The sequence below is a fragment of the Ovis aries genome, chromosome 2, assembly GCF_016772045.2.
Source record: "Ovis aries strain OAR_USU_Benz2616 breed Rambouillet chromosome 2, ARS-UI_Ramb_v3.0, whole genome shotgun sequence".
In the NCBI taxonomy this organism is placed as follows: Eukaryota; Metazoa; Chordata; class Mammalia; order Artiodactyla; family Bovidae; genus Ovis; species Ovis aries.
In genome coordinates this window covers 220161087-220185253 of record NC_056055.1, presented here as the reverse complement: position 1 = coordinate 220185253, position 24167 = coordinate 220161087, and the positions used below count along the sequence as shown (strand labels likewise).

The 24167-nt window shown below is 51.0% G+C and overlaps 1 protein-coding gene across 4 annotated transcripts; it reads right to left on the bottom strand.

Annotated features, from left to right (window-relative positions):
- Positions 1–1655: 1655 nt before the first annotated feature.
- Positions 1656–24049, bottom strand: RUFY4 (RUN and FYVE domain containing 4). 4 transcript variants are annotated; one of them, XM_060411274.1, is made up of 13 exons: positions 23846–24049; positions 23029–23163; positions 21698–21849; positions 21503–21609; positions 19766–19891; positions 19305–19411; positions 18881–19024; positions 18381–18450; positions 16549–17196; positions 15719–15825; positions 8006–8152; positions 2789–2899; positions 1656–2224 (listed from the first exon to the last, which is right to left on the bottom strand). In XM_060411274.1, exons 3-13 carry the CDS (start codon positions 21741–21743, stop codon positions 2122–2124), a joined length of 1716 nt encoding a protein of 571 aa, XP_060267257.1. In that variant the 5' UTR covers positions 21744–21849; positions 23029–23163; positions 23846–24049; the 3' UTR covers positions 1656–2121. The 4 variants fall into 4 exon arrangements, with proteins under 4 accessions (XP_060267257.1, XP_027820967.1, XP_060267258.1 ...); XM_027965166.3 differs by having other exon boundaries at positions 23029–24049; XM_060411275.1 differs by having other exon boundaries at positions 21698–21786; positions 23029–24049.
- Between the last annotated feature and the right edge of the window lie 118 nt (positions 24050–24167).

The following is a 24167-nucleotide window of genomic DNA, read 5'->3' as shown; positions in this document are numbered from 1 at the left end:
GGATGCAATCTGGGCGGCCCTGACCCCAAGAGGCGGTCCACAGGCGCTGGTCAGAGCCACAGGGTTGCCCAACCACTGCAGAGGCTTTGGCAGTCTGCTTGAGGCAGAGGGGCCAGGAGTAGCATGCCTATTTGAGACTGTGCAGTCTGCCCAATAGCCCAAGTAGGGCAGCTAATCACCTAGCCACAGAATGGGGTCCACACCTCTTCTGAAACAGCATTCTCAGGAGTACCATAACTGGATGACCACTGTGTGTGTGCTTAGTCGCTCAGTCATGTCAGACTCTTTGCCACCTCATGGACTGTAGCCCACCATGCTCCTCTGTCCATTGGGTTCTCTAGGCAAGAAGGCTGGAAGGTGTTGCCATTCCTTTCTCCAGGGGATCTTCCTGACCCAGGGGTCGAAGCTGGTTCTTTACTCTTGGGTTCTTTACTGTTTGAGCCACCAGGGAACTCCTACTGAGTAACCATAATTCGGATAAGACTTCTTGAGCAGTCAGGGGATGTGATCTCATACCATGGAGCTGCAAGAGTCCTCATCAACTATCTTTAGTATTGAAGTCTAGCTGCCTAAGCATTGTAGAGAGGGTCACCTAGACTCAGCCCCTTCTTCTGAAGTGCTCAGAACTTGGGCCCACCAAGTCATCGTAGTGGTTGGAAGGAAAAGGCAGAGAGCCTCAAGCCTCCCCTCAAACACACCAAACCAGATGCCCTGGGGAGTAACTGGTACTCCTGCACCCTGTCAGTGAGAAGGTACGACATATTAATATAATCTCTTTGGGAAATAAAACTGCCATTTCTTAAAACTTAAACATATACCTACCACACCTTGTCATTTCATACCTAGGTATTTACACAAGAGGAATAAAGGCATATCTCTACACAAATATATGTACATAGGTGATGAGAAGAAACTTACTTGTAATAACCTCAAATTGGAAACAACCCAAGTATCAGCAACAGATAAATGTGTAAACTAATTCAGTATATCCATGCAATGGAATACTACTCAGCAGTATTTTATGACAAAATAATTATGCTTTTGAACTGTGGTGTTGGAGAAGACTCTTGAGAGTCACTTGGACTGCAGGGAGATCCGACCAGTCCATCCTAAAGGAAATCCGTCCTAGGTGTTCATTGGAAGGGTTGATGTTGAAGCTGAAACTCCAATACTTTGGCCACCTGATGCGAAGAGCTGACTCATTTGAAAAGACCCTGATGCTGGGAAAGATTGAGGGCAGGAGGAGAAGGGGACGACAGAGGATGAGATGGTTGGATGGCATCACTGACTCGATGGACATGGGTTTGGGTGGACTCTGGGAGTTGGTGATGGACAGGGAGGCCTGGCGTACTGCAGGGATGGGGTCGCAAAGAGGCGGACATGACTGAGCGACTGAACTGAACTGAACTGAATTATGCCGAGTGAAAGAAGGCAGATAATAAAGAGTGTATACTGTATGATTTTTTTGTACAAAATTCTAGAAAATGCAAACTGGTCTCTAGTGACAGAAAGCAAGTAAGTAGTTGCCTGGGGATGGAGAGAGGTTGGGGGTAGAGATGACAAAAGGCACAAGGAAACTGAGGCTGATGGATGATGTGTCTGTTATTTTGATTACAGTGATGACTTCAGGGTGTATATTAAAGTCAAAACTCATCAGATTTTATATAAAGTGTATTATATGTTAATAGTACCTGAAGAAAGCTGTTAAAAATAAATACAACATAGACCCCCAAGCAGACTCCAGATAGGAAGCTCCCCTGTGTTGTGAAGGGTGGGCTGACTGAGGAATGAGTGTCGAGGGGAAACACCTGGGCCACCAGGTCTTATTCTTGGACAAGACATTCTGAGTTGGAGGGACTTTAGACCAAGATGGCGCCCACTCTCTCATGTTACGAGAAAAGCCTGACAGCTCTGTCAAAGTCACCCAGCTCATCAGTGGGAGATGCAGGGTTAGAACCTCTTTCCTGACGGCCACCCCGGCTCTTTCCACCTTCCACACCACGGTCTGTCCACTCAAGTGCTGTCTGCCTTAGACTGCAGGACTGGTCAGACCAGAGGGCCGCCAAAGGCCAAGGGGAGGGGTCGGGTGGGATGGAGCAGCCAGTCCTGGACGGGTCTTGGTCAGAGAACATGGGCGTCTCTCCTCTGGGAGCAGGGTGGGCAGTGGCGCTCTCTCTTCTTGTAATCCACAGAGCAGGCATGGCAAACCAGGCCTCCGCAGAGCCTGGGGAGCAGAGGCAGGAGAGTGGGTGCACGTGGGTGCATACGGGGGATGGATTGTGAAGTTTGAGCATCTTTGTGTCTGTCTCTGCATTTCTCATCTTCTGGCTGAACGGCCCTGGGTCTATCTCAGGAGGACTTCTCTTTCCTAAAAGGTGTCCTGATGCCCCACCCTTCCAGGGTCCTCCAAGTGGCAGGTTCTCCTGATGGCCCACGGTCCTTTCTCTTGCTGTCTGCCCTCTCACCATGTTCCCAGGGCAAGGTGCGGAGGGCAGCTTCCTTTGGACAGGAACTCTCTTCCCAGATGAGACTTGTGGGTCGATTAATCAGTCAGCTCCTGGAAGGGTCACCCAGTCCCTTCTTGCAGAGGCCATTCCTTGTCTGCCCCCTTTCTACAGTTCTTGCTCATGTCTTTGCCAAGTATTGGGTAAAGTGAGTGGCCAGCTTCAAGTGGCCTTTCACAGATGCCTAGTTCCTGTGTCCCTCCCTTCTCTGGAGTGGGCACGGGGCTGTGGGCTGGTGGAAACTGGGCTGTCCCAAAGGAAGGATGCTGTACCCTGCCTGTTACCTGCATGGGTACCGCCGAGACAACCGGCCAAAGATCTTGCTGCAGACGACACAGCATCCAGGGGCCACGGACGAGAGATGCTGGACTTTCTGCCACAGGATGTCCTTCTCTCTGATGGGCAAGTGGAGGTGGGGATGCACACAGACAGAGAGAGGGAGAAGAAGACGACAGAGGAAGAGAGAAAGATGGAGATGCACAGATGGAGAGACAGAAACAGACACACAGGGACAAAGAAGAGGGAGAGACAGGGAAAAATAGAGGAGTCACAGAGATATACACAGAGAGAGACAAAAAGAGGTGAGAAGCGGCGGAGCAGAAAGACAGACAGCCAGAAATGGAGAGGCAGACAAGGAGGGAAAGAGGTACAGGCATTCAGAGAGAGAGGAAGTCAGGGAGTTGGCGGGAGACAGACACACAGAGAAGGAGACAGGGAGATCAATGTGGAGGGCGAGAGAAAGACACGGGAAAAATGCAGAGACAGACAGGGACAGAGTCACAGACAGGGAGCAGGATGGAGAGGCCAAGAAAGAGATGCAGTCAGGGAGAAAGACACAGACAGATGAAGAGGCAGAGAGACACACACACACATTAGAGATCGGAGAGTCTCCAGTTTTTCTGGGAAGATGGACGGTGACACCCAGGCTCCCTTCACCCAACTTAATCTTGACCCATTATTTAAGAATCTGTTCATATCCCACCTCCTCTAAGAAATGCTCCCTGATCCTGGAGGCCCCCGGGGGCTCTTGCCCCAGCTTCCTAAAGCATATAATGCCTATTATTTTTATTTGGCACTCAGTACAAACTGCCTTGTAGTTATGTATGTTCATGCTCCCCAAAAACTATCCTCACTGTTTTTTTTTTTTGAAGAATGTTTAGGAATGTGGGTTGCTTAACATTTTTACCAAAATGATACACGCAGGCATGATTTAAACACTGAACAGTCCAGAAGGAATTGTATCAAAAGGAAATCGATATGTTTCCTTCCCATTCTCGGCGGCAAACCACTTCTTACATCCTTTAGGTTTTTTTCCTGGATATTACTTCCGTGTTTAAGTAATACGCTCACATTCTTCCACCCTGATTTATCGACAGAGTATCTTTCACAGAGCTCCTTAATATCACAGGATACAGCTTATTTATTACCATCCTTGCTAACTCCTCCTTCCTCTCAATGCAATTTTATCTCCATTTTTTTGTTCCCTTATTGGTTACTACTGGAGTTTTATAGAACATACCCACCCATTCATTTCTCACTCATCCTATTAACTACAGACAGCATCACACGACTGCCATTCTGTAATAAGATGGTGCGAGCGTCCTTTCTCTTCAGCGCTCCTCCTCCTCCACCTCCTAATTTGTCATCGACCCCTGCAACTTCCAACATGGTAGCCATCAGCCATATGCGGACACTTAGGTATATGTTTAACTTTTTATGTTATTATTATTTTCATTGCATGGAAGATACTTTAAATTCTACAGTACTTTACAACTTTCAAAAGTCTTACATACACGATAACCCCATAATAACTTCCTTTAAAAAAATCCCTTATATTGCCCCTCCCTCCTTTCCTTTCTTCACTGATAACCACTAGTTTGGTCTCTATAGCTGTCAGCCTGCTTCTTTTTTTATTCACTAGTTTGTTGTATTTTTTAGATTCCACATATAAGTGATATCAGGTGTTTATTTAACTTCAAGTTAAATAAAGTTAAAACTTCATTTTCTCAGTTGCACCAGTCAACATTTGAGGTACTCAGTTGCTACATGGGACTAGTAGCTACCATATCGGACTGGGCAAATGCAGGACGTTTCCATCTTCACAGGTATTCCTGTTGGATCCTATTATATACTTGACACTGTTTAGGTAGTAACATTTGCTGCTGCTGCTGCTAAATTGCTTCAGTCGTGTCCGACTCTGTGCGACCCCATAGACGGCAGCCCACCAGGCTCCCCCGTCCCTGGGATTCTCCAGGCAAGAACACTGGAGTGGGTTGCCATTTCCTTCTCCAATGCATGAAAGTGAAAAGTGAAAGTGAAGTCACTCAGTTGTGTCCAACTCCTATCAACCCCATGGACTGCAGCCTGTCAGGCTCCTCCATCCATGGGATTTTCCCAGCAAGAGTACTGGAGTGGGTTGCCATTGCCTTCTCTGAGTAACATTTAGGTTTGTTCTATAATTGTAATTGTTTTCTGTGCTTTACCTTTAGATTGATTCTAACATTGAAAATAATCAATGAGCAGCATTTACATTATTAGACAATACATAAACATATTGCATCACCTGGAGCTGTGTTCTGTGATATTTCCTTTCTGGGAAATTTTTTGTTTTTCTGGAACTTTCTAACTACTTTTCTTTGCTCCTTGCATGACTTGCATTTAACACGGCCTAATCTGCACCCACCCCCTTCTTCATCATCTCAGATACTCTACTGAAGCTTTTTCTCTCCTGAGACCTCCCTCCTGGACCCTCCATACTTCTGCTGTAGTCTGAACTGACTACTTCCTGGGCTTGCTGCCCACTTGTCATCTTGGGAATTCCCTTTCCTTTCCTCATGGGCTAGAGCTACTATTCCTGAGTTCCACATCTTCTCCTTTCTTGGCTTACTTCCTTGTTTCTCTGGAGCACATCCTTAATTAACTTCCGAAGAAAGTCTGTGTGGGAGGTGAATTTTATGTAACCTGTCTATCTGAAAAATGATAGACATTGCTTCATAGTTTGGCTGGATGTAGAATTCGGGGGCAAAAGCCAGTTTTTCTTAGAACTTGAAAGCATTACACCATTGAGTCTTAACCATTGAACCCTACGTCACTGAACCCTTAAAATTTGTTGGGTTCTATTTCTTTTATAAGTGGACCTGTCTTTTAGGATATTCTCCTTATCTTTGTTTTAATGAAATTTCACAATGATGTATCTAGATGTCGTTTACTCTGCCCCTTTCCTTTATTATGCTGGTTGCTCAGTGAAATCTTTAAATCTGAAGAACAACTCCCATCAGAACTGGGAAAGCATCTCATATTTTTATTGGATAATCACCTCCTTTTTATTCTCTCCTTTTTTGGAACTCCTGTCGGTTGGAGAAGTTATTAGAACACCTGGACTGATTCTCTGTGTTTCTATTTCTCTCATGCCTTCATTTATCTGTGCTTTCATTATACTTTCTGAGAGACTGCCTCGTCTTTCTTTTCCAATCCGAGTGATTTCAAACATTTCAGTAATCATATTTTTAATTTCCGAGAATGTTTCTCATCTTTTGATGGTTGCTTTTCATAGCATCATGGACGATGGATCTTTTTTGTTTGTTTATCTTTGTCACTCCCCTTTATTTTCTAAGCTCTCCTCAAATGTCTGGGGATCCTCGGTTGTCATTTCACGTTTAAGAAAGAGGTGATAAAAGCTGTTAGGGCTCCGAGGTGTAGAAGGGGATGGCTGACTAGTAGCCTCACTTTAGGGCATATTGGGCAGGGAGCTACCTGCCACATCAACTTTTAATTATTTGCCTGATGATAGACCCCTCACTCTTAGATGTTCTGTAGTTGGGGAGGCAGGTAGAAAGTACTGTACATTGTACACCACACAGCTGTACAGAGCAGGCTGTACACTGCTCTTTCTAATGACCTTATCAGTAAAATTTCCCAGTTTCTGCCCCTCACCTCCCTTCTGCCATCTGTGTTCTTGGTGTCTCCGGGCCCTGGAGTACTAACTTGGGCTAAATTCAGTATCCACTTCTCCATCTATTTTCTGGCTTCTGGAAATTAGTTATTATCTCTCACTTGTGGTTGGCTCCTCCAACTTTCTCTCTGTTTTATTCCTTTACAATCATTCTAGTAAGATCTCAGGATAGAGGCTGGATAATGTGTGGTCACCTGCTGTGAAGAGCTGACTCATTTGAAAAGATCCTGATGCTGGGAAAAGATTGAACGCAGGAGAAGAAGGGGATGACAGAGGATGAGACGGTTGGATAGCATCACTGACTCAATGGACAGGAGTTTGAGTAAACTCTGGGAGTTGGTGATGGACAGGGGGGCCTGGCATGCTGTAGTCCATGGGGTCTCAAAAGAGTCGGACACGACTGGGTGACTGAACTAACTAACTAACTAACTAGCTAACTACCTAATGTGTGGTCAGTCTACCATCTTCACACAGAAGTCAACCTTCTTGCTCCATCCTCCTTTTGTTTTGGCTTAGGGCCATGTCTTCCCTAATGCTTCTGGGGGAGACACTGTACTATATGGTTTGGGACCTTGTGATTAATTTCTTTAGCACTAGGAAAAACATTTGTCTCTCTTGGTGAACTGGTATTGCTCCTTTGAATGGATGGTGAAACTTTCTGCATTTCTCTTTTTCATCCTGCTACCAAGATGTTCAGTTAAGTTTTAAACCTGAAACTTCAGGAGTATCTTTTTCATCTTTCAGGAAATCTTCTATTTTCTTTAACAATCATATGTATCTCCCTCCCTCTGTCTATCTGTCTTATTGTTAGCCACCTTAAATTCTTTTGTGAGATCTATAGCTAATTTTTTATTAGCTTCTTCCCAATTGACAGCTCCTCAGGGGAGATTATTCCTTAAATTCTTCTTTCTTTCCTAGCTGATCTCTCCCTTGTCTCACCTTTAATCACTTGGATTTTATGCAAGGGGACTTATTTCTAGATGGTCCCTCAGAAGCCTTCCAGTTCTAAGGGAACCTGAGTCCAACAGTCTCATATTTTCTGAACGAGGTGAGAGAACACTGTGTATCTGGGAATTATCTCCTCACTGGACCAAAGGGTAGAAAGCAGGGTTTACCCATTTCCTCCTATCCTTTAGCGAGTTTAGTGGTTTGGGATGAATCCTGGTGAGCTCAGCCTCTGGAACCCAGGGCAGCTGACCCAGGACAGGCCCAGTGGGCTGAGGAAGTCCAGCATGCAGGCAGGTATAGGACATGAGATTACTCCCAGTTAACCTCTGGGCTTCTTTCCCTTCTCCTAACCTTGGTTGTTGTGTGTGTGTTTGTGGGGGTTAGAGGGGGGCTTGCCTTAGAGGCAAGAGGACTCTATGAAATTTGTACACTGTGTGTCCTTGGTGGCCAAGTCAGCCTCAAGTCAGTTTTTTCATCTGTGATATGGGGATAACAGCAGAGGTGGCTGAAAGAAGGAAATGAGTTGGTATACACAAAGATCCAGAGGGCATGCCTGATACCATGCCCTCTCCTGCACCCCACCCCGGGGTCCCGCCCTTACTGAATCAGCTCCAGCACCCGACTCTTCATGGCTCGCACCAGGTCCCGCTGTCCACCAAGTTCCTCCTCATACACGGCGTCCTTCCTTTCAGCCTCCCGTTGCTTCTTCTCCAGCTCCGCCTGCAGCTGGGCCCTCTCCTCCTGACACCTGGGCACAGAGGAGGGCTGAGTTCTGAGGGGATGGCGCAGCATCTGTGTCTGAGCCGGGCTGAGTGACCGGAGCCCCACCCGGGAAGCTGGCGGTGCCCCCACAGCTGAAGTGCACACACACACCACACATTCACAACACTGCACACACACACCACATATAACATGCAACCACAACACATACAGGCACACACACATACACTGAACACACTCACAACACACCACACACACGCTACACACTATACACACACACCACACACACACTACACACTATACACACACACCACATAACACCCCACATACCATACAATCACAACACAGCACACACACACACCACATATAACACACATTTGCAACACATACAGGGACACATGCCACAATAGACACTACACACACATACACTGAACACACTCACAACATAGCACACACATACGACACACCATACACACACACCATACACTACCCCACACAACACCCCTCATACCACACATTCACGATACAGCACACCCACACGACATATAACACAAATTCACAACATATACAGGCACACACCACACTAGAAAGCACACACACATACACCACGCACACTCACTACACAGCACACACACTACAGACACCCCACACACAACACCCCACACACCCTACATTCATAACACAGCACACACACAGCGCATATAACACACAATCTCAACACACAGGCCCACACACCGCACTAGACACCACATACACATACACTGAACATACTTACAACATAGTGCACACACGCAACACACTGTATACACACACCACATACCATACATTCACAACAGAGCACACACACACACTACATATAACACACATTCACAACACATATAGGTACACACACCACACTAGACACCACACACAGATAGCACACACTACACACACACACCCCATACACAACACCCCACACATCATACATTCACAACACAGCACACATACCACATACAACACACATTTACAGCACATACAGGTGCACATACCACACTAGATGCCACACACACATACACCACGCACACTCACTACACAGCACACACACTACAGACACCCCACACACAACACCTCACACACCATACATTCATAACACAGCACACACACAGCGCATAACACACAATCTCAACACACAGGCCCACACACCACACTAGACACCACACACACCTACACTGAACATACTTACAACATAGTGCACACACACTACACACTATATACACACACCACATACCATACATTCACAACAGAGCACACACACACACACTACCTACAACACACATTCACAACACATATAGGTACACACACCACACTAGACACCACACACAGATAGCACACACTACACACACACACCCCATACACAACACCCCACACATCATACATTCACAACACAGCACACATACCACATACAACACACATTTACAGCACATACAGGTGCATACACACCACACTAGATGCCACACACACATACACCACACACTCACAACACAGCACACACACACTACACATATACCACGCACACCACATGTACCTATACCACACCCCACTAGACATACACACAACACATCACACACTTAAACTTGCACAGCACAGCATACATCACACACATGCACGTAACATGTACACAACACACACCATGCACATACTTCACACATACTCACAACGCATCACACACCAATAACTCCTACAACACCACATACACTCACCACCCAACACACACATCACACCAGTCAAAGCACTGTGCGACCGGACACCTGCAGACTGACTCGTCAACCGATCAGAGCCGTGAAAACAGGGTCTAGCCTTGCGTGTTCCTTTAGAGAGAATGAGCCAATATTTTCAACTGTTTTCCTCCTTTCTCTCTCTCTTTAACATTTTTATTTTAAAATATCATTTTCTGGAAAGGCATGCTCACAATCCTGGCTGGTCTCTGGGGGGTAGCAGGTGCCTGGGAGCCCAGGCTGGATGGGCAGCACCAGCTGAAAACAACTGTGGTGTTTGGGGAGAGCAGTAAGTGATGCAGGATTTGAAGTGACTTTTTGGCTTTAAAATATTTTGAAAAATTGCATTACATTGTCTTTTCAGTTAAAAAAAAGTCATATTAAACATATGGGTTTCTTAAATTTCTGTTTCAGTTTGGGCTTGGAAACTCCTCAGTTCTATTCTTGCCTTTTCCTTTTGTCTTAGTGGCTTCCTGGAAGTTTCTAAGAAATCTAATGGACTGGAAATAAAAAGGTCCTAGCTCCAGGCCCCCACCTTTTACTCCATTGTTCAGACAGGTGTGTGTGTGTGTGTGTGTGTGTGTGTGTGTGTGTACCCATGCCCCTAGGGGAAGAGGCTTGACAATGAATTGAGTTATTAATTTAAGAATTTCTGCCACAGCATGCTGCAGGGAGGGAAACTGGGTGGGCCTGACACCAGACAACAGCTAGCCACCAAAATCCAGAAAGCCCAGTCCCTGCAGCCGTAGGGAAGAGTGGCTTAACAAACATTTGAGTCCTCAGCCTCTTCATTTCTTAGTATTAGGATCACATTTTCCTAAGCTAAATTACGTGCCCAGTGATCCCAGGGCCTCTGGTGTGGGCAGCACAGGCCCTAATATGACCACTGCGGTTAGTCAGTGTCTTTGGGATTAGAGGGAACATTTATTAAGCACCTGTTATTAAGTCACTTCAGTTGTGTCCGACTCTTTGTGACCCTATAGACTGCAACCTGCCAGGCTCCTCCGACCATGGGATTCTCCAGGCAAGAAATTAAGCACCTACTGTGTGCCAATGACTGTGTTAGGTGCCAAGAATACAGCAATGCCTAAGGTTCTTGGTGGAGCTTATAGCATGTTTGGGGCAGTGGTCAAAATGAGTGATGCACCAATAAGATAATCAAGTGTGCGACGATGACACAGGAGTGGCAGAGCCGCAGAGCTGAGGGAGCACTCAGGAGGTCTTCTTAGACAGAGTGACCTTTAAGCAGATCTGAAAGACAAGGAAGCAGCCTTGCAGAGCCAGAGAAAGGGGCATGCCAAGTTCTGCAAGTTGGGAAGAACTTGGCTTGTTTGAGGAAATGAAAGAAGGACAAACAAAACAATTGGGCTGGCCAAAAAGTTTGTTTGGGTTTTTTATAAGCTGTAATGGGAAAACCTGTATGAGCTTTTTGGCCAACCCTCTACAGGGGGTGGGGTGGGGTGGGGAGGCAGGAGGCAAGGCGGGAGGCCGGCAGCCTCCTCAGTGCTCCAGGAGGAGTGGACTTTGATCTCAGTGCCATGGAAACCATTGAAGCATTTTAAGTATTTAAGGGCTTCCCTCCTCGGCTCAGTCTGTAAAGAATCTGCCTGCAATGCAGGAGAATTGGGTTCAGTTCCTGGGTCGGGAAGATCCCCTGGAGAAGGAAATGGCAACCCACTCCAGTATTCTTGCCTGGAGAATCCTGCGGACAGAGAAGCCTGGCGGGCTACAGTCCATGGAGCCACGAGAGTCGAACACGACTTACAGACTAAACCACCACCACCACCGACAGTCCTAGGGCAGGAAGTGTCCTCTCTTAACACGGAAGGAATTAAAGTCTATTGAGAACCTACCGTGTGCCTGGCACTGAGCTTAGTGCTTTATAGCCTTGCTTCATTGAACTTTCACAAATTTATTGGACAAGTCATATGATCATCACTTTATAGGAAAGAAAACAGACCTTTAGAGAGGGAGTAACACTCGCCCAGGGTCGCTCAACTTGATAAGTGGAGGGAGCAGAAATCTGAGAGCAGGCCTGCCCAGCTCTAGTCTCTTGCCTCCCCACACACGCATGCACGCAGGGCCCTGGTCACCAGTGGTTCATGGCACCAGGGCTGAGTGGACCGCAGGCAGGAGAGTGGGATGGATCCTTACGGTCCTGCGGCAGCCTCTGGGGAGCTCAGTGCTGCCACCCAAGTTGGGGGGAAGAAGGGATATTTACCTAGTTCCCCATCTGAAGACCTTCCACTCGTCCCTGTCCTAATCCCTTCTGCTTTGAGGTTAACCCAGGGGGCAGATCTGCTTAGAAAGAAGATCTCACAGAGCACCTGAGCTGGAAGAGAGTCAACCGTCTCCTTTTGCAAATCAGGGACCTAAGGCTGAAGAGGGACCCAGGGCCACACAGTCAGAAAGCCAGGAAGCGGGTATGGAAAGCCCAGGTATATTTTTATATCCCTGAGTTGGTCTGCTCTGGGCCTGCTGAGTCTCCCCTGTGCATATAGCCTGGGGCTCTGCACCCTGCCCATCCTGAGTCCGTTCTCCCCACCAGAGCTAGAGCTATCCTTCAGAAACCCAAGTCAGACCATGAGACCTTTCTGTTCAGGACTCTGCTTCTAGAGCAGGTGGAGACCTCTGCTCTAGCCACATGCCTCCTTATCCCCTCCTTATCACATCTCCTGGGCCTTTGCACCTGCCTGTCCTCCTGACTGGAGAAGGCAGTGGCAACCCACTCCAGTGTTCTTGCCTGGAGAATCCCAGGGACGGGGGAGCCTGGTGGGCTGCCGTCTATGGGGTTGGTCAGAGTCGGACACGACTGAAGTGACTTAGCAGCAGCAGCAGTCCTCCTGCTTGAAGGACTCCTCTCGAGATGCCTGCCTGGCCCAGCTTTGCCTGTGGTTGGAGTTCTGCTCAAATGTCGCCTCTTCAGAGAGCGCTTCCCTGACTCCTATTCTAGATGATTTCCTCTCTCTCCCCTGCAGGGCCCATGACTATCTGAAACTGTATTTCTATTTGTCTATCTGTCGTCTGTCTCTGCAGGCCTCTGAGAGTAGATGTGCCTGTCCTGTTCCCTGCTGTGCCCTCCCCGCCCGTGGCCACAACAGTGGCAGGGAGAACATTGTTCACTCTCTGCCTGGGCTCCGTGGCCCTTCTCACAGTCGGTGACATACTGTCACCAGCTTGAAGCCCACGGCTCCTTTCCCCGGGGTGTGGGGTCTGAGTTCCTGGCTCCCAGGAGGCTCTTGTCCCGGCCTCTGAAGCTTCTGGTACTCGCCACCCTCATACCAGTGGTTCTCCAATGGGTCCTCCAGCCCACCCTCTCTCCTCCACTCCACTCAACCACCCGTCCAAAGCGCCACTTGGTGCCTTACAAGGGTCTCGACCTTGGCAGGCTCCAAATCCGACGCCTGAGCTGTCCCCGCCAGCCTGCTCCTCCACACAGTGACTCTCGCTTTCCAGTTAGTCAAGCCGAAGGCCTGGAGTCATTCTCGACTTCCGTCTTTCTCTTCCACCCCACATCCAGTCCCTTGAGCCTGACTGCAGGATCCAGCGGCTCCCTGTACCCCCATCACCGCTGGTACATCCCAGCTCCCCTTCCTTATCGGTCTCCCTCCTTCCAGCTTGGATCCCCTGTAGACTAGCTCCATGGGGCTGGGGGCATGAATCCTTGAAAACACAGGCCAGCCTGGAACAGGCACACCCATGCAGACAGAGGGCAGGTTAGTGGTTGCCCAGGGCTAGGAGGCAGAGGAGGGGGCTTGGGCAGTATCTGCTAATGAGTACCAGGTTTCTCTTTGGGGTGATGAAAATATTCTAAAATTGATTGTGGATGCACAACTTTGTGAATACACTAAAAACCCCTGAATTGCTTTTTAAATGCAGATAAATATATTTTTAATAAGCAGAGTTACATCATGTTCCTCCTCTGCTCAGGAGGCTCAGTGGTTCAAAGTCATGCCAAAGCCAAGGTCCTCTGATGACCCACCAGGGTTTCCCATTACCCACCTGACTTTTTCCTACATCCTCTCTCTCTTTCCCGCCACTGGGGGCACTCCTGATGCCATGCCCATTCCCACCACAGGGCCTTTGCTCCTGCCGTTCCCTCTGCCTGGAACACTCTTCTATCACGTATACAAATGACTCCTCACTTCTTTCAGGTCTTAACGCAAACTTCACCTTTCCAGGGAGGCCTCCCCTGGTGAGGCCACCTCATTTTAAAGCATCACCCCTGTTACTTCCCATTCCTCTCTCCTGCTTTAATTTTTTTCTTCTTAGAACTCATTATAATCTGACATCCTGTGTATTTTATTTGCTTGTGTTTATTAACTGCCTCTCCCACTGGCGTGTAAGCTCCACAAGGGCTGGCATTTTGTGTTTTATCCTTGAAAGTATCTTCTCTTTGTCTGTCTCTCTCTTTTCCTGTTTGCCTCTCATTTTCCGGTTCCCTGTTGCACAATCTCTCTTTCACCCTCTTGACCATCATCATCATAACTACTATAGCACATAGAACAGGCCTGGTACAGAGTGGGCATGTGGAATGTTTGTGGAATGACTGGGTGATGGATGGGATAATGGGGGCAGGACAGGGGGCTGTTGCTCAGGGAGCAACTGGGGCTGGGTGGTCTTCCCAGAACCTCCCAGCTTCTCCCTGCAGCCTGTCTTGGTCCCCAGAGATGGTCTTGGGTGGGCAAGGCCCCTGCACTCACTTAGGGTCTGAATCATGGGATACTTTGCTGAAAGAGAACACAGAACTCAGCGGAGCATCTCGTGGTAGGAGTCCCAAGGGGCCTTTTGGCCTTGGCTCCTGGGTCCCAGGCCTCTCTGTGCCTGTTAAGCAGTCAGTGGATGGCTCTGTGATTCACTCTGAATCACAGCTACGCAGGTTCCGCTGGGTTAGGGCAGGTGTCAGCCACGTGGGAGAGGCAAGGCCGGCGGGCAGGCTGAGGCACACAGACACCAAGGGAGAGACACACGGTGAGACTGAGTCAGACCAAGGATGAACTTCGCGCGGTGTCATAATTTAAGAATAAACTGTGACCAAGAACCTAAGAAAATGAAAGGCTGAGGGGGAAAGCAGAGACAAACGTGCACTGTGGACCCCTGAGGTGGAGTGATGATGGGAAGATGAATGTGCTGGTTGCTGAGAGAGGGAAAGAAGGGGGCACTGATACACAGCCACGGGGGTACTGGCTGAGGACTGGCCTGTAGCTCACTGGTTCTGGAGTCAGCTGCAGGGTCTGGATCTCAGCTCCTCTACTAACTAGCTGATGTTGGGTGAGTTGTGTAGCATCTTGGAGCCTTAGCCTCCTCATCTATAAAATGGGGGTTCTTGAAGGACTGATCTCCTAAGGTTGTTAGGAGCAAGCACCTGGAAGAATGCCAGGGATGTACGTGCTCCGTGATGATAGTTATGATTACGATGATCAAGAGGGTGAAAGAGAGATTGTGCAACAGGAAACAGGAAAAGGAGAGGCAAACAGAGGGAAAGAGGGAGACAGAGAGAGAGTGGGGCAGGAATGTGATGGAAGGGGGTGCTTCATGGATGGAAAAGAGGGAGGGGAACGCAGAAGAGGCAGCAGCAAGTGGCAAAGGTGAGTGCGGGAAGGGAGGGACGCATAGAGCTCTCCTGGGGCTACTTAGGGAGGCCAGCGAGGGAGGGGGCTGGCAAGGGGTAGCAGGAATAGTGCTCTGTATACCTCGGCACCCCGAAGTTGTGCCCTCACAAGGCGTGGTACACGGAGGTGCTCAGAAGATGCTTCCTGGCGTGACCATGAATGCTAGCCTCCTGCCCCGTGGCCTCCCCGGCTCCCACACCTGGCTATGATGCTGGTTGCCTAGGTTACCTGCTGAGCTGCTCCTGCAGTGCCTTCAGCTCCCCTTCCTGCTCCTTCAGCAGCTGCTCCTGGTGCTGGGCTTGCTCCTGGGTTTTCTGCAGCCCATGTCTGAGGCTCTGAGGGTGGGGACAGGGTGAAAGGAAACGGAAGGTGAAGGAGGAGGGCAGAGACCCCAGCCCAGGACTTGACCTGGCAAACACCCCCATGAGACCCCAGGTCATGTGAAACAGCCCTTGGGTGGAGCGCAGGACTGGGGAGAGCCCTGGGAGCTGTGATGCCTGGCTGCGCCCCTGGGTGAGCCTGGAGCCATGATTTCCTCCTTCACTAAAACATCCAAGTCACTGACGGCAAGCACCTGGAAGCCTCTGCCTAGGGAGGATGCTAGCGGAAGGTCTGAAAACAATTTGGGTGACCTCGAGGAGAAGCAGCCACAGGAGCAACGAGGTGGGCGGGGCCTGCAACTGCAGAACTTAGATATTGGGAAGAAAGCTGCCAATAAAGAGGGTTATGGAACTTGAGGACAAGCAACTGCCCTGAAGAACTTTTGGGAAGGGATTGCAAACTCAGATGCCTACAGGGGCTGGGCAGGTAGCATGGACAAACAATGTGGGCCTGGTGTGAGGCAATAGGGAGAGGTGGGGACTGTGATAAACTGAAGAATGCACGTTCTTCATGTGATGAACCAAAGAACTTCAAATGGTATCCTCAAATCATAACGGTTCTGTGTGGGCCAATGCAAATTAGTCTATGGGCTGGAAGGGCCCAGGGCCACCCTTGAAGACACCTGCCTATGGGCCAGGTTAGAGCAGGGAGCAGAGACAGAGCTCAACTGTTCTCACCTTGATGACATCCTGCAAGGCCATCTCTGCTTGTTCCTCCCTCCTGGTCATACTGGTCACTCCTGTCTGCTCTTGAGGCTTCTCTGAGGTGGAGTCTTCCTTGGTTCCCAGGCCCTGAAGGACCCAGAGCTCCCCTGGGATACTAGGCACCTTCCCATCCTGCTTGCCCCATGACACTACATCCCCTATTGTCCCTTTGGGGCTGGAGGCCAGCAGTCTATGGATATGACTCCTCTCTGCTTCCCCTTCATGAGTCCCCTCTGTTGTCCTCTGGCCCTCCACACCCAGAAAAGCTCCCTTGCCCTCAGCCTCTGATCCTACCACCTCCTTCAGGGTCTCTCTGGCCCCCTCCCCCTGTCCCTGGATGGTGAGTGTTGAGTCCTCCAGGCAGATCTCTGTCCTTGGAGCTCCTTTCTCCTGGTCTTGCTGAAACCCCTCCCCCTCTAGTTCCCAAATGGTTGGGGGGAACCCAAGGCTCCTGGGATCTTCCTTCTTCTTTTCCAAAAAGGGGGGATGATGCCTGTGTTGCTGGGACCTGGGAAGTCCAGCCAACCCGTCTTTCCTGGGTGCATCTTGCAGACAGCTGGCTTGGCTTGTGTGTGGCTCCTCCAGGTGGACTTCTGTGGAGTTCCCATGTGTGGCTGATATCTGCAGAGAAGCCCCAAACCCATCATCACTCTCAGTACCAGCTCACCATCCTGGTGCATGGGAGAAGCCACAGCCCTAATCTAGTGTGTTTGCTAAATATATGAATTCCTGCGTCCTCCCACTAGAAGCCTGATTTAGGAGGTCTGGGGTAGGGCCCAGGAATCTGAGTGTTGACAACCTCAGGTGACCCGAGGCCCGGGCTTTCATCTCATCAGAGAGCAATAGTGCTTCTCAACGCCCTTTCCTGCCTCACCTCCAGTCTGCATCTTCCTCCCTCCTTTACCTTCATCTTCTGCATCTATCTGATTTCCCCTAAGTCCTTCCCACCACTCTCCTCTGATCTCCCCCCTCCCCCCAAACTTGACTTCCCTGTGTTTCCTTTTTCTGACCTGTAAAATGGGAATAATATCTCCTTACAGGGTTGTGGTGAAAGCTTAAATAGACCAACAGCCGCTAAGAGTCACCTCTGTCAAGAAGCCTTCTCGGCACTCCCACGTCCCTAGGTGTGTCTGGTCTCTACATTTAACTAGTGTTGCGACGTGTTCCTTTCGGGTCTATCTCCCTGAAGCTCTGGAACTCCTCAAGGTCTGAGACTGAGATATAGTATCTGCACCCCGGTCCTGGAAGCTGGCGGGGTGGTGGTGCAAAGCGAGCCCATGGCAGGATGAGAACCACAAGCTACTGCCTAATTAGTGGGCATGTAGCAGGAGCCCTGCCCTGTGCTGCACCTGGGCCGATGCTCCGTCACAACCCCCGCCTCCGCCCCGTGAGGCAGAACAAGTTTTGTGCCAAGGACTATAGTTAGTAAGGGATGGAGCTGGGATATGAAGCGGGCAATCTGGCTCTTTAGTCACTCTCTGAATTGAATTGACATGTTTGCAAACTGTCCAGCAGAGGTGGTTTCCCTGGGCTGTTTTCTATAAACTTCCAGCCACCCTCCCCAGCCTTCCCTCCTCCCCAGGGCCCCCAACGGCACCTGCAGGTGCTGCCAGTGGCTCCTTTCTCTCCCTGGTAGGTACCCTCACCACCTGAGGAATATAAGCCTATGCTACTGGGGCTCTCGAGGTCCACATGTTGGCCTCTCTGTCTTTGTCTAGCTGGGTCAGGCCTCAGTTACTTTTCAACCTGGGGGTCCCAACAGAGATAGAGAAGAGGCAACTAGTGTGAAGGTTGGGAAGAGGCACCTCCTTTGGGGAACCTTTGGTCTTTCTGGGTCTTCTTCCCTGGGTCCGGCTGGAATTGGAGCAGTGGGACCTGAAAGGGAAAGAAGCAGGGGGATGTTAGGTCTCTCTCCAGCAGTGGTCTCGGTCCTCAGACGCAAGACACCCCATCTTTCCAGCCACCCATTCATCCCCTCACCTTCCCACGTTTCTGCCTTTCTACCCTGATGCATGCATTCCTTCTGTCCATCTACCCATGCATCCCATCTTCCATCCATCCTTCCATCCCATCCCAACATCTACCCCAACAATCCAGCAACTCTTTACTGCAGCATCATGGGACATCCTAAGATGACACTTGGAAGACAGAAGTCTAGGGAGATGGAGAACAGGGAGTTCAGGGAGCGATGAAGGAGGAGGAAAAGATGGGGCTAGGGACTGGGGGCTTAGGGTTAGTTTGGGCGGGTGGTGGTACTGGGAGCAGGCATTGAAAAGAAGCTCCCCTCCATGCTGCCCCCACTCACTCTGAGAACATGGGCCAGGCCCCATCCAAGTCTGGCCGCTGCAGGTCCAAGTCGAAGGTCATCCCATTGAGAGCATAGAGGGAGTCAAGGATGTCTTCCCGGAGTTCAGGGCACACCAGAGGGCTCCGGGGGCCATACCACTCCCTGCGTTAACAATGATCCATACCCTTGGCCTTTGGTTCTGGTGCTATTGCCGCCCCAGACCTCAGAGAATCCACTTCCACTGCACACCATATTGGGATGGTTCTGCAGAACAGGGTTATGGCCCTTGGGGACCAGGAGGCCCAAGCATCACGATGCTACCAGGACTGGGGCTCTAACCTCCCCCTCTACCCTTTCTTCCTTGACTTTCCCTTTACAACCCTTCCTTTATTTGTCCTTGATATCAAATCATCCTTTTTGGGGTAAAGAGGCTCTTACCCACCTGGTAAGCTCTGGGTTCAGGAGGCAGAGCTGCAGGGACTCGGCCAGTTGTCCGTGGGCAAGGCAGAAGCGGATGAAGGCCCGGCCTTTCCCTAGCGGAGTCTTCAACTGAGAATGCATAGGGGACAAGTGGGCAGATGGAGGTGTTAGGACAGAGGGAACTCAACTGGGACAGAGGGAGAGAAGATGGAATGACTGCATGGTTGATGAGAAAGGGTGTCCTGGGACTCAAGGCTGTGGGAGGAAAGGGAGTGCCGGAGGGGTGCTGAGGGCAGGGCTAATGACACGCGGGGGCCAGGGGAGGGCTCCTACGGTCAGTGGAGCAGGGATGGGTGAGAAGGGGGACCTCGGGCAGGCCTGTGTCCCCTCCGGCCCCCAAGCCATCTTTGTCAAGGGCCTAGGGGCAGGACCTTACCATGCCAAGGCTGGCCTCCCCGCCCCGCCCCCCCCGGCCCCGGATACCTTGTCCAGTGAGTGGACGAAGCGTACTGGCTCCGTGTCCCCCCGCTGCTGCCACAGGGCCGCACAGAGGAAGTCCCAATAGTCTTTCCGAGGCCTCAGGAAGCTCTTCTGCTCTTTCTGGTCAAACTGGGAGCAAGAAGAGGGAAAGGAGAGTGTGGAAATGCTTCCTGCCAGAACCCACTCTGCCATCCAGTGTGCTGAGTGGTCATGTGGGGGCAGAGAAGGGGCTCGTGCAGACACAGCCAGCTTAGGGTCCTGGTCTGCCCTAGCTGGCTGCGTGATCAGGAGCAAGCTGCTCGATCTTTCAGAGCCTTTGGTGTTCTCATTCATTCATTCATCACAGAAATACTCATTGAGTACTTACTATGTTCTGGGCCCCATTTTAAGCCTTGGGGATACAGCAATGAACAAAGTGAATAAGCAAAACAGATAGTACATTAGATTGCACTGACTGATAAGGAGAAAAAATAAGGTGGAGAAAGGGAATGGAAAGTGTGTGGCGTGTGCACGCATGTGTGAGATGTGTGTGATGTGTATGCGTGGTGTGTGTTAAATATGTAGATTAGGGTGGCTCAAGAAAGCCTCACTGAGGAGGTTTTATTCAAGTCCAGATCTGAAGGGAAATGAGCCATCCAAATTTCTGGGTGAGGAGCAGTCTAGGCAGAGGGAACGGCAGGTGCGAAGGCCCTGAGGCAGGTGCTTTCCTGCTGTACTTTAGGAGGAGGCTAAAGTGTGACTGGCCTGCAGCGCCTGAGGGGCAGACTGGCAGGAGACTGCCTAGGCACACAACATACACCACACACAAACAGACCTCACACACACATGCACACTCACACCACACACATCTACACACACATAGAGAAGTAGGAAGGGGATGTGTGTGGGGGGTTGGGCATGGGCTGGTCATCAAGCACCACAGGAAAGAAAGATTAAACAAGAAAGAAAGCGAAAGTTGCTCAGTTGTGTCTGACTCTTTGCAACCCTATGGACTGTAACCCGCCAGGCTCCTCTGTCCATGGAATTCTCAAGACAAGAATACTGGACTGCTATTCCCTTCTCTAAGGAGTCTTTCTGACCCAGGGATCAAACCTGAGTTTCCTGAACTGTAGCCAGATTCTTTACCATCTGAGCCATCCAGGGAAGCCCAAATTAAACAAGGTGGGCATATAAAAAGTTTAGCTGGCCCCATGGCAGGTGCTCAATAAAAGCTAGTGCTACTGATGATTGAGGCTGTAACCAGCAGCTAGGAGGGCCAGCCCGGGGACATGCGTGCCTCTGAAACCTTTGTCTTTAGAGCAGGAGGCTGCCTCCAGCCCCACCCAACCCTACCCTAGCCTTGCTCTGGTTCACTTCCCTCCAAGAGTGAGGTGAGATGTCCAGAAGGATTTGCCAGTTGACAAGAGGAGGCCCCAGTGGCTCAATAGTAAAGAATCTGCCTGCAATGGAAGAGACATGGGTTCAATCCCTGGATCGGGAAGATCCCCTGGAGTAGGAAATGGCAACCCACTCCAATATTCTTGCCTGGAGAATCCCATCGACAGAGGAGCCTGGTGGGCTATAGTCCTTAGGGTCGCAAAGAGTCAGACACGACTGAGGGTGCATGCACAGTCACAGAGACGGGGTAGAGTGTGGTAACAAGAGTGGCAGGGGCTCTTCCTTCAACGCCTGGGAAAGCCCATTCGGTTACTGGTTATTGGGACCTGGAGAGATGGGAGAGACGGCGAGGGGAGGACCTACCTGCAGCAGAAGTTCCAGGCAGCCACAGAGTCTGTGCAGCTCAGCACTGGCATCTGTCACCGGCTGCCGCCCAGCCCCGTAGCCTTGAAGGATGGCAGAGACAGCAGCTGTGGGGAAGACAGTGGACGTCAGACTTCAGAGAGGAGTGGGGCTCTCCCCAAGTGCCGTCCCAGGGCTCTCTCTGGACACACTCACCCTTCAGGTCCCTGGTCATCTTGAGGACAGCTCCTTCTTTGGCCATGAGTATCTGAGGGACGTGATTCCTTATGGTCTAGAATACCGGCCTGGGAAAGAGCCTCCGGTTACAGCTGCCCAGCGCTCTCCTCATACAAAGGAAGAATCAGAGCCTAAAGAACAATGTGACGTCTCTGGGGTCACACGGCGAGTCCACTGGTAGGAGAAAACCCCAGCTCCTTCTTTCGGGGCAAGGCAGGAGGAGGATGGTGGGGTTTCCCCACCCTCCCAGGGAGCTGTTCCTGGGAGGGAAGTACTGTGCCCTTGCCTGACACCCTTGTCTCATTCAGTCCCCACAGTAACCCTGGGAGGTTATCAACTCCATTTTATACAAGGAGAGGGGGGCTCAGACAGGGTGTTCTATCCAAAGTCACCAAACTCTAAGGGATGAAGCTAGAATTTGAACTCAGGTCCCTGTGCCTGCAGAGCCCATGCCCTCAACCCTGACTGACCATGAGCAGTCCTAAGGGCTCATGTGTGCAAGCCATGTGGACGCTGGGCTGAGGGGGTGAGGTCCTGTTCCCCACAGGGGGCCTTGCCCGAACAGTCATCATCCTTGGGACACACATTCATCCTTTCCTGGGCCCCAGCTGAGTGGAAAATGTATGTTCTTTGAGGAAAAGGAGGCAGGAGGCAGAAGCAAGGCAAGGCCACAGAGTGGGGGGTTGGGCTAGAATGCTGGGGTGTGGGGTGTGAGGAGCAGGGTTTTAATCCTGCTGCTCTCTCCCCAGGGAATCTCAGCCTGTTTTCCCCACACACAGTGGATCCTGGGGCTCAGAAAGGAAAGACGTGGCCCCTAGGGCCCATGGGCTTATTCTTTGAGCCTGAAGTAAAGGCAGGCACAGGGTGGGAAAGCCAGGTGTCCGGCCTCTCACGCTGTGGTGGCTGGAATTTGGGGGTGAGTGGGAGTGAAGGAGCGCTGGGACGCAGAGAAGGGGAAGGGAAAACGAAGCGAAGGGAAGGTGAGGGAGGCTCAGGGGATGGTATTCAGGGAGCACGGTGCTGAGAATCAAGAGCCCTGCTCCTCCAACCTGGCACTGCTGCGAGCTCACTGTGTGACCTCGGGCACATCCTTCACTTTTCATGGGCCTGGATGTCCCCACCTGTAGACCAAGGGGTTGGATGGAGGGTCTCTGCAGCTCCTTTTAGCCCAGATGGTCTCTGGAATCCACCAACACCTAGCTGGACCGCCTCCTCTTCCTCATTTCTATCCAGGATTCCTCTGCCCTTGCTCCTGGCATCACTCCCTTTATCCGACCACCCCGAGACCCAGGGGTCTCCTTGCTACTCACCCGGAAAGGCCTGGCTCTTTGGGGCATGGAAAGCTGGAGCACTGCAGCCTCAGCCTGTTATCTGTGACTGAGCGCTCTGTACAGCCTCTCCCAGAGTTTGCTGCCTGGGAAGTGACTCATGCCCAGTCCAGCACCCTGGAGGAAGGGGAAATATTGGTCAGAGCAGGAGGAACGGAAGACTGTACACAGGAGAGAAGTGGTAGAGGCAGGGCACCAGGGCAGATGCTGAGATGGGAGACGGTTCCTCTTAGGCAGAACAGGGGCAGATTCACTAGTTGGCCCAGCAGAGATGGGGACCCAGAGGTAGAGGCAACTGCTGCTTTGCGAGTGCTTTGCACGTTCTTTCCGCTTCTCATCAAGGTCACTTGCTCTTGTCTTTCTTCCTTATCGCCACCAGGTGGCACAAAGAGGCTACGATGCTGCCCCCAAGATCGCCGCCGGTCTTCACTGTCACTTTGAGTGTGGTACAGGTGGGGAGAGAACAAGGGTCCCACCACATGTCTCCCTTCTCTTCCCCGTTACTGCTGACCACCGGTGCCATCTCCCCAGTTCTGGGAATCACCCCAGAAACGTCGAAAGTGAAAGCACTCGTGAAAGGCTGTATCCAGGAACGGGCTGGGTGGATTGCCCAGGTGGGCTGGGACTCTCCCACCCTGGCTAGGGCTCTGCCTCCCTGAGGCTGGGGTTCTTCCCCCGTGGGGTCCCCAGCAGCCAGTACTGAGCGCAGGGAACAGAGCAGCAGGCCCCTGCGAGGACAACCCACTTTACCCACCCCCGCCCTAGGAGCCGCGCGTAAGCCCTGGCGCGCACGCGGTACCCAAGCTCGGCTCCGTCCTTCGGTGGGGACTTCCTGCCGGTCTCTTCTTCGGGACTTGGTCTCCCGCGTGCAGAGGCTGCGTCCCCCCTCTCCGTCCCCCGTGTCCCCGTCTCTCCCTGATTCTCTCTCCTTATCTGCTTCCTGCCTCTCCCGTCGCGCCCGCCCGCGCTGTCTCTCTCCCGGCGGGTCTGCCGCCCGGGTCCCGAGACCCCGCGTGCCCCTCCCCGCGCCACCGCGCCCTCGGGTCTCCCTCCTCACTGGCTGCGTCCGGGCGCCGGTGTCACCGCCCCTCGCCCGGCCCCGCGCTCCCCCGCTTCCTGGC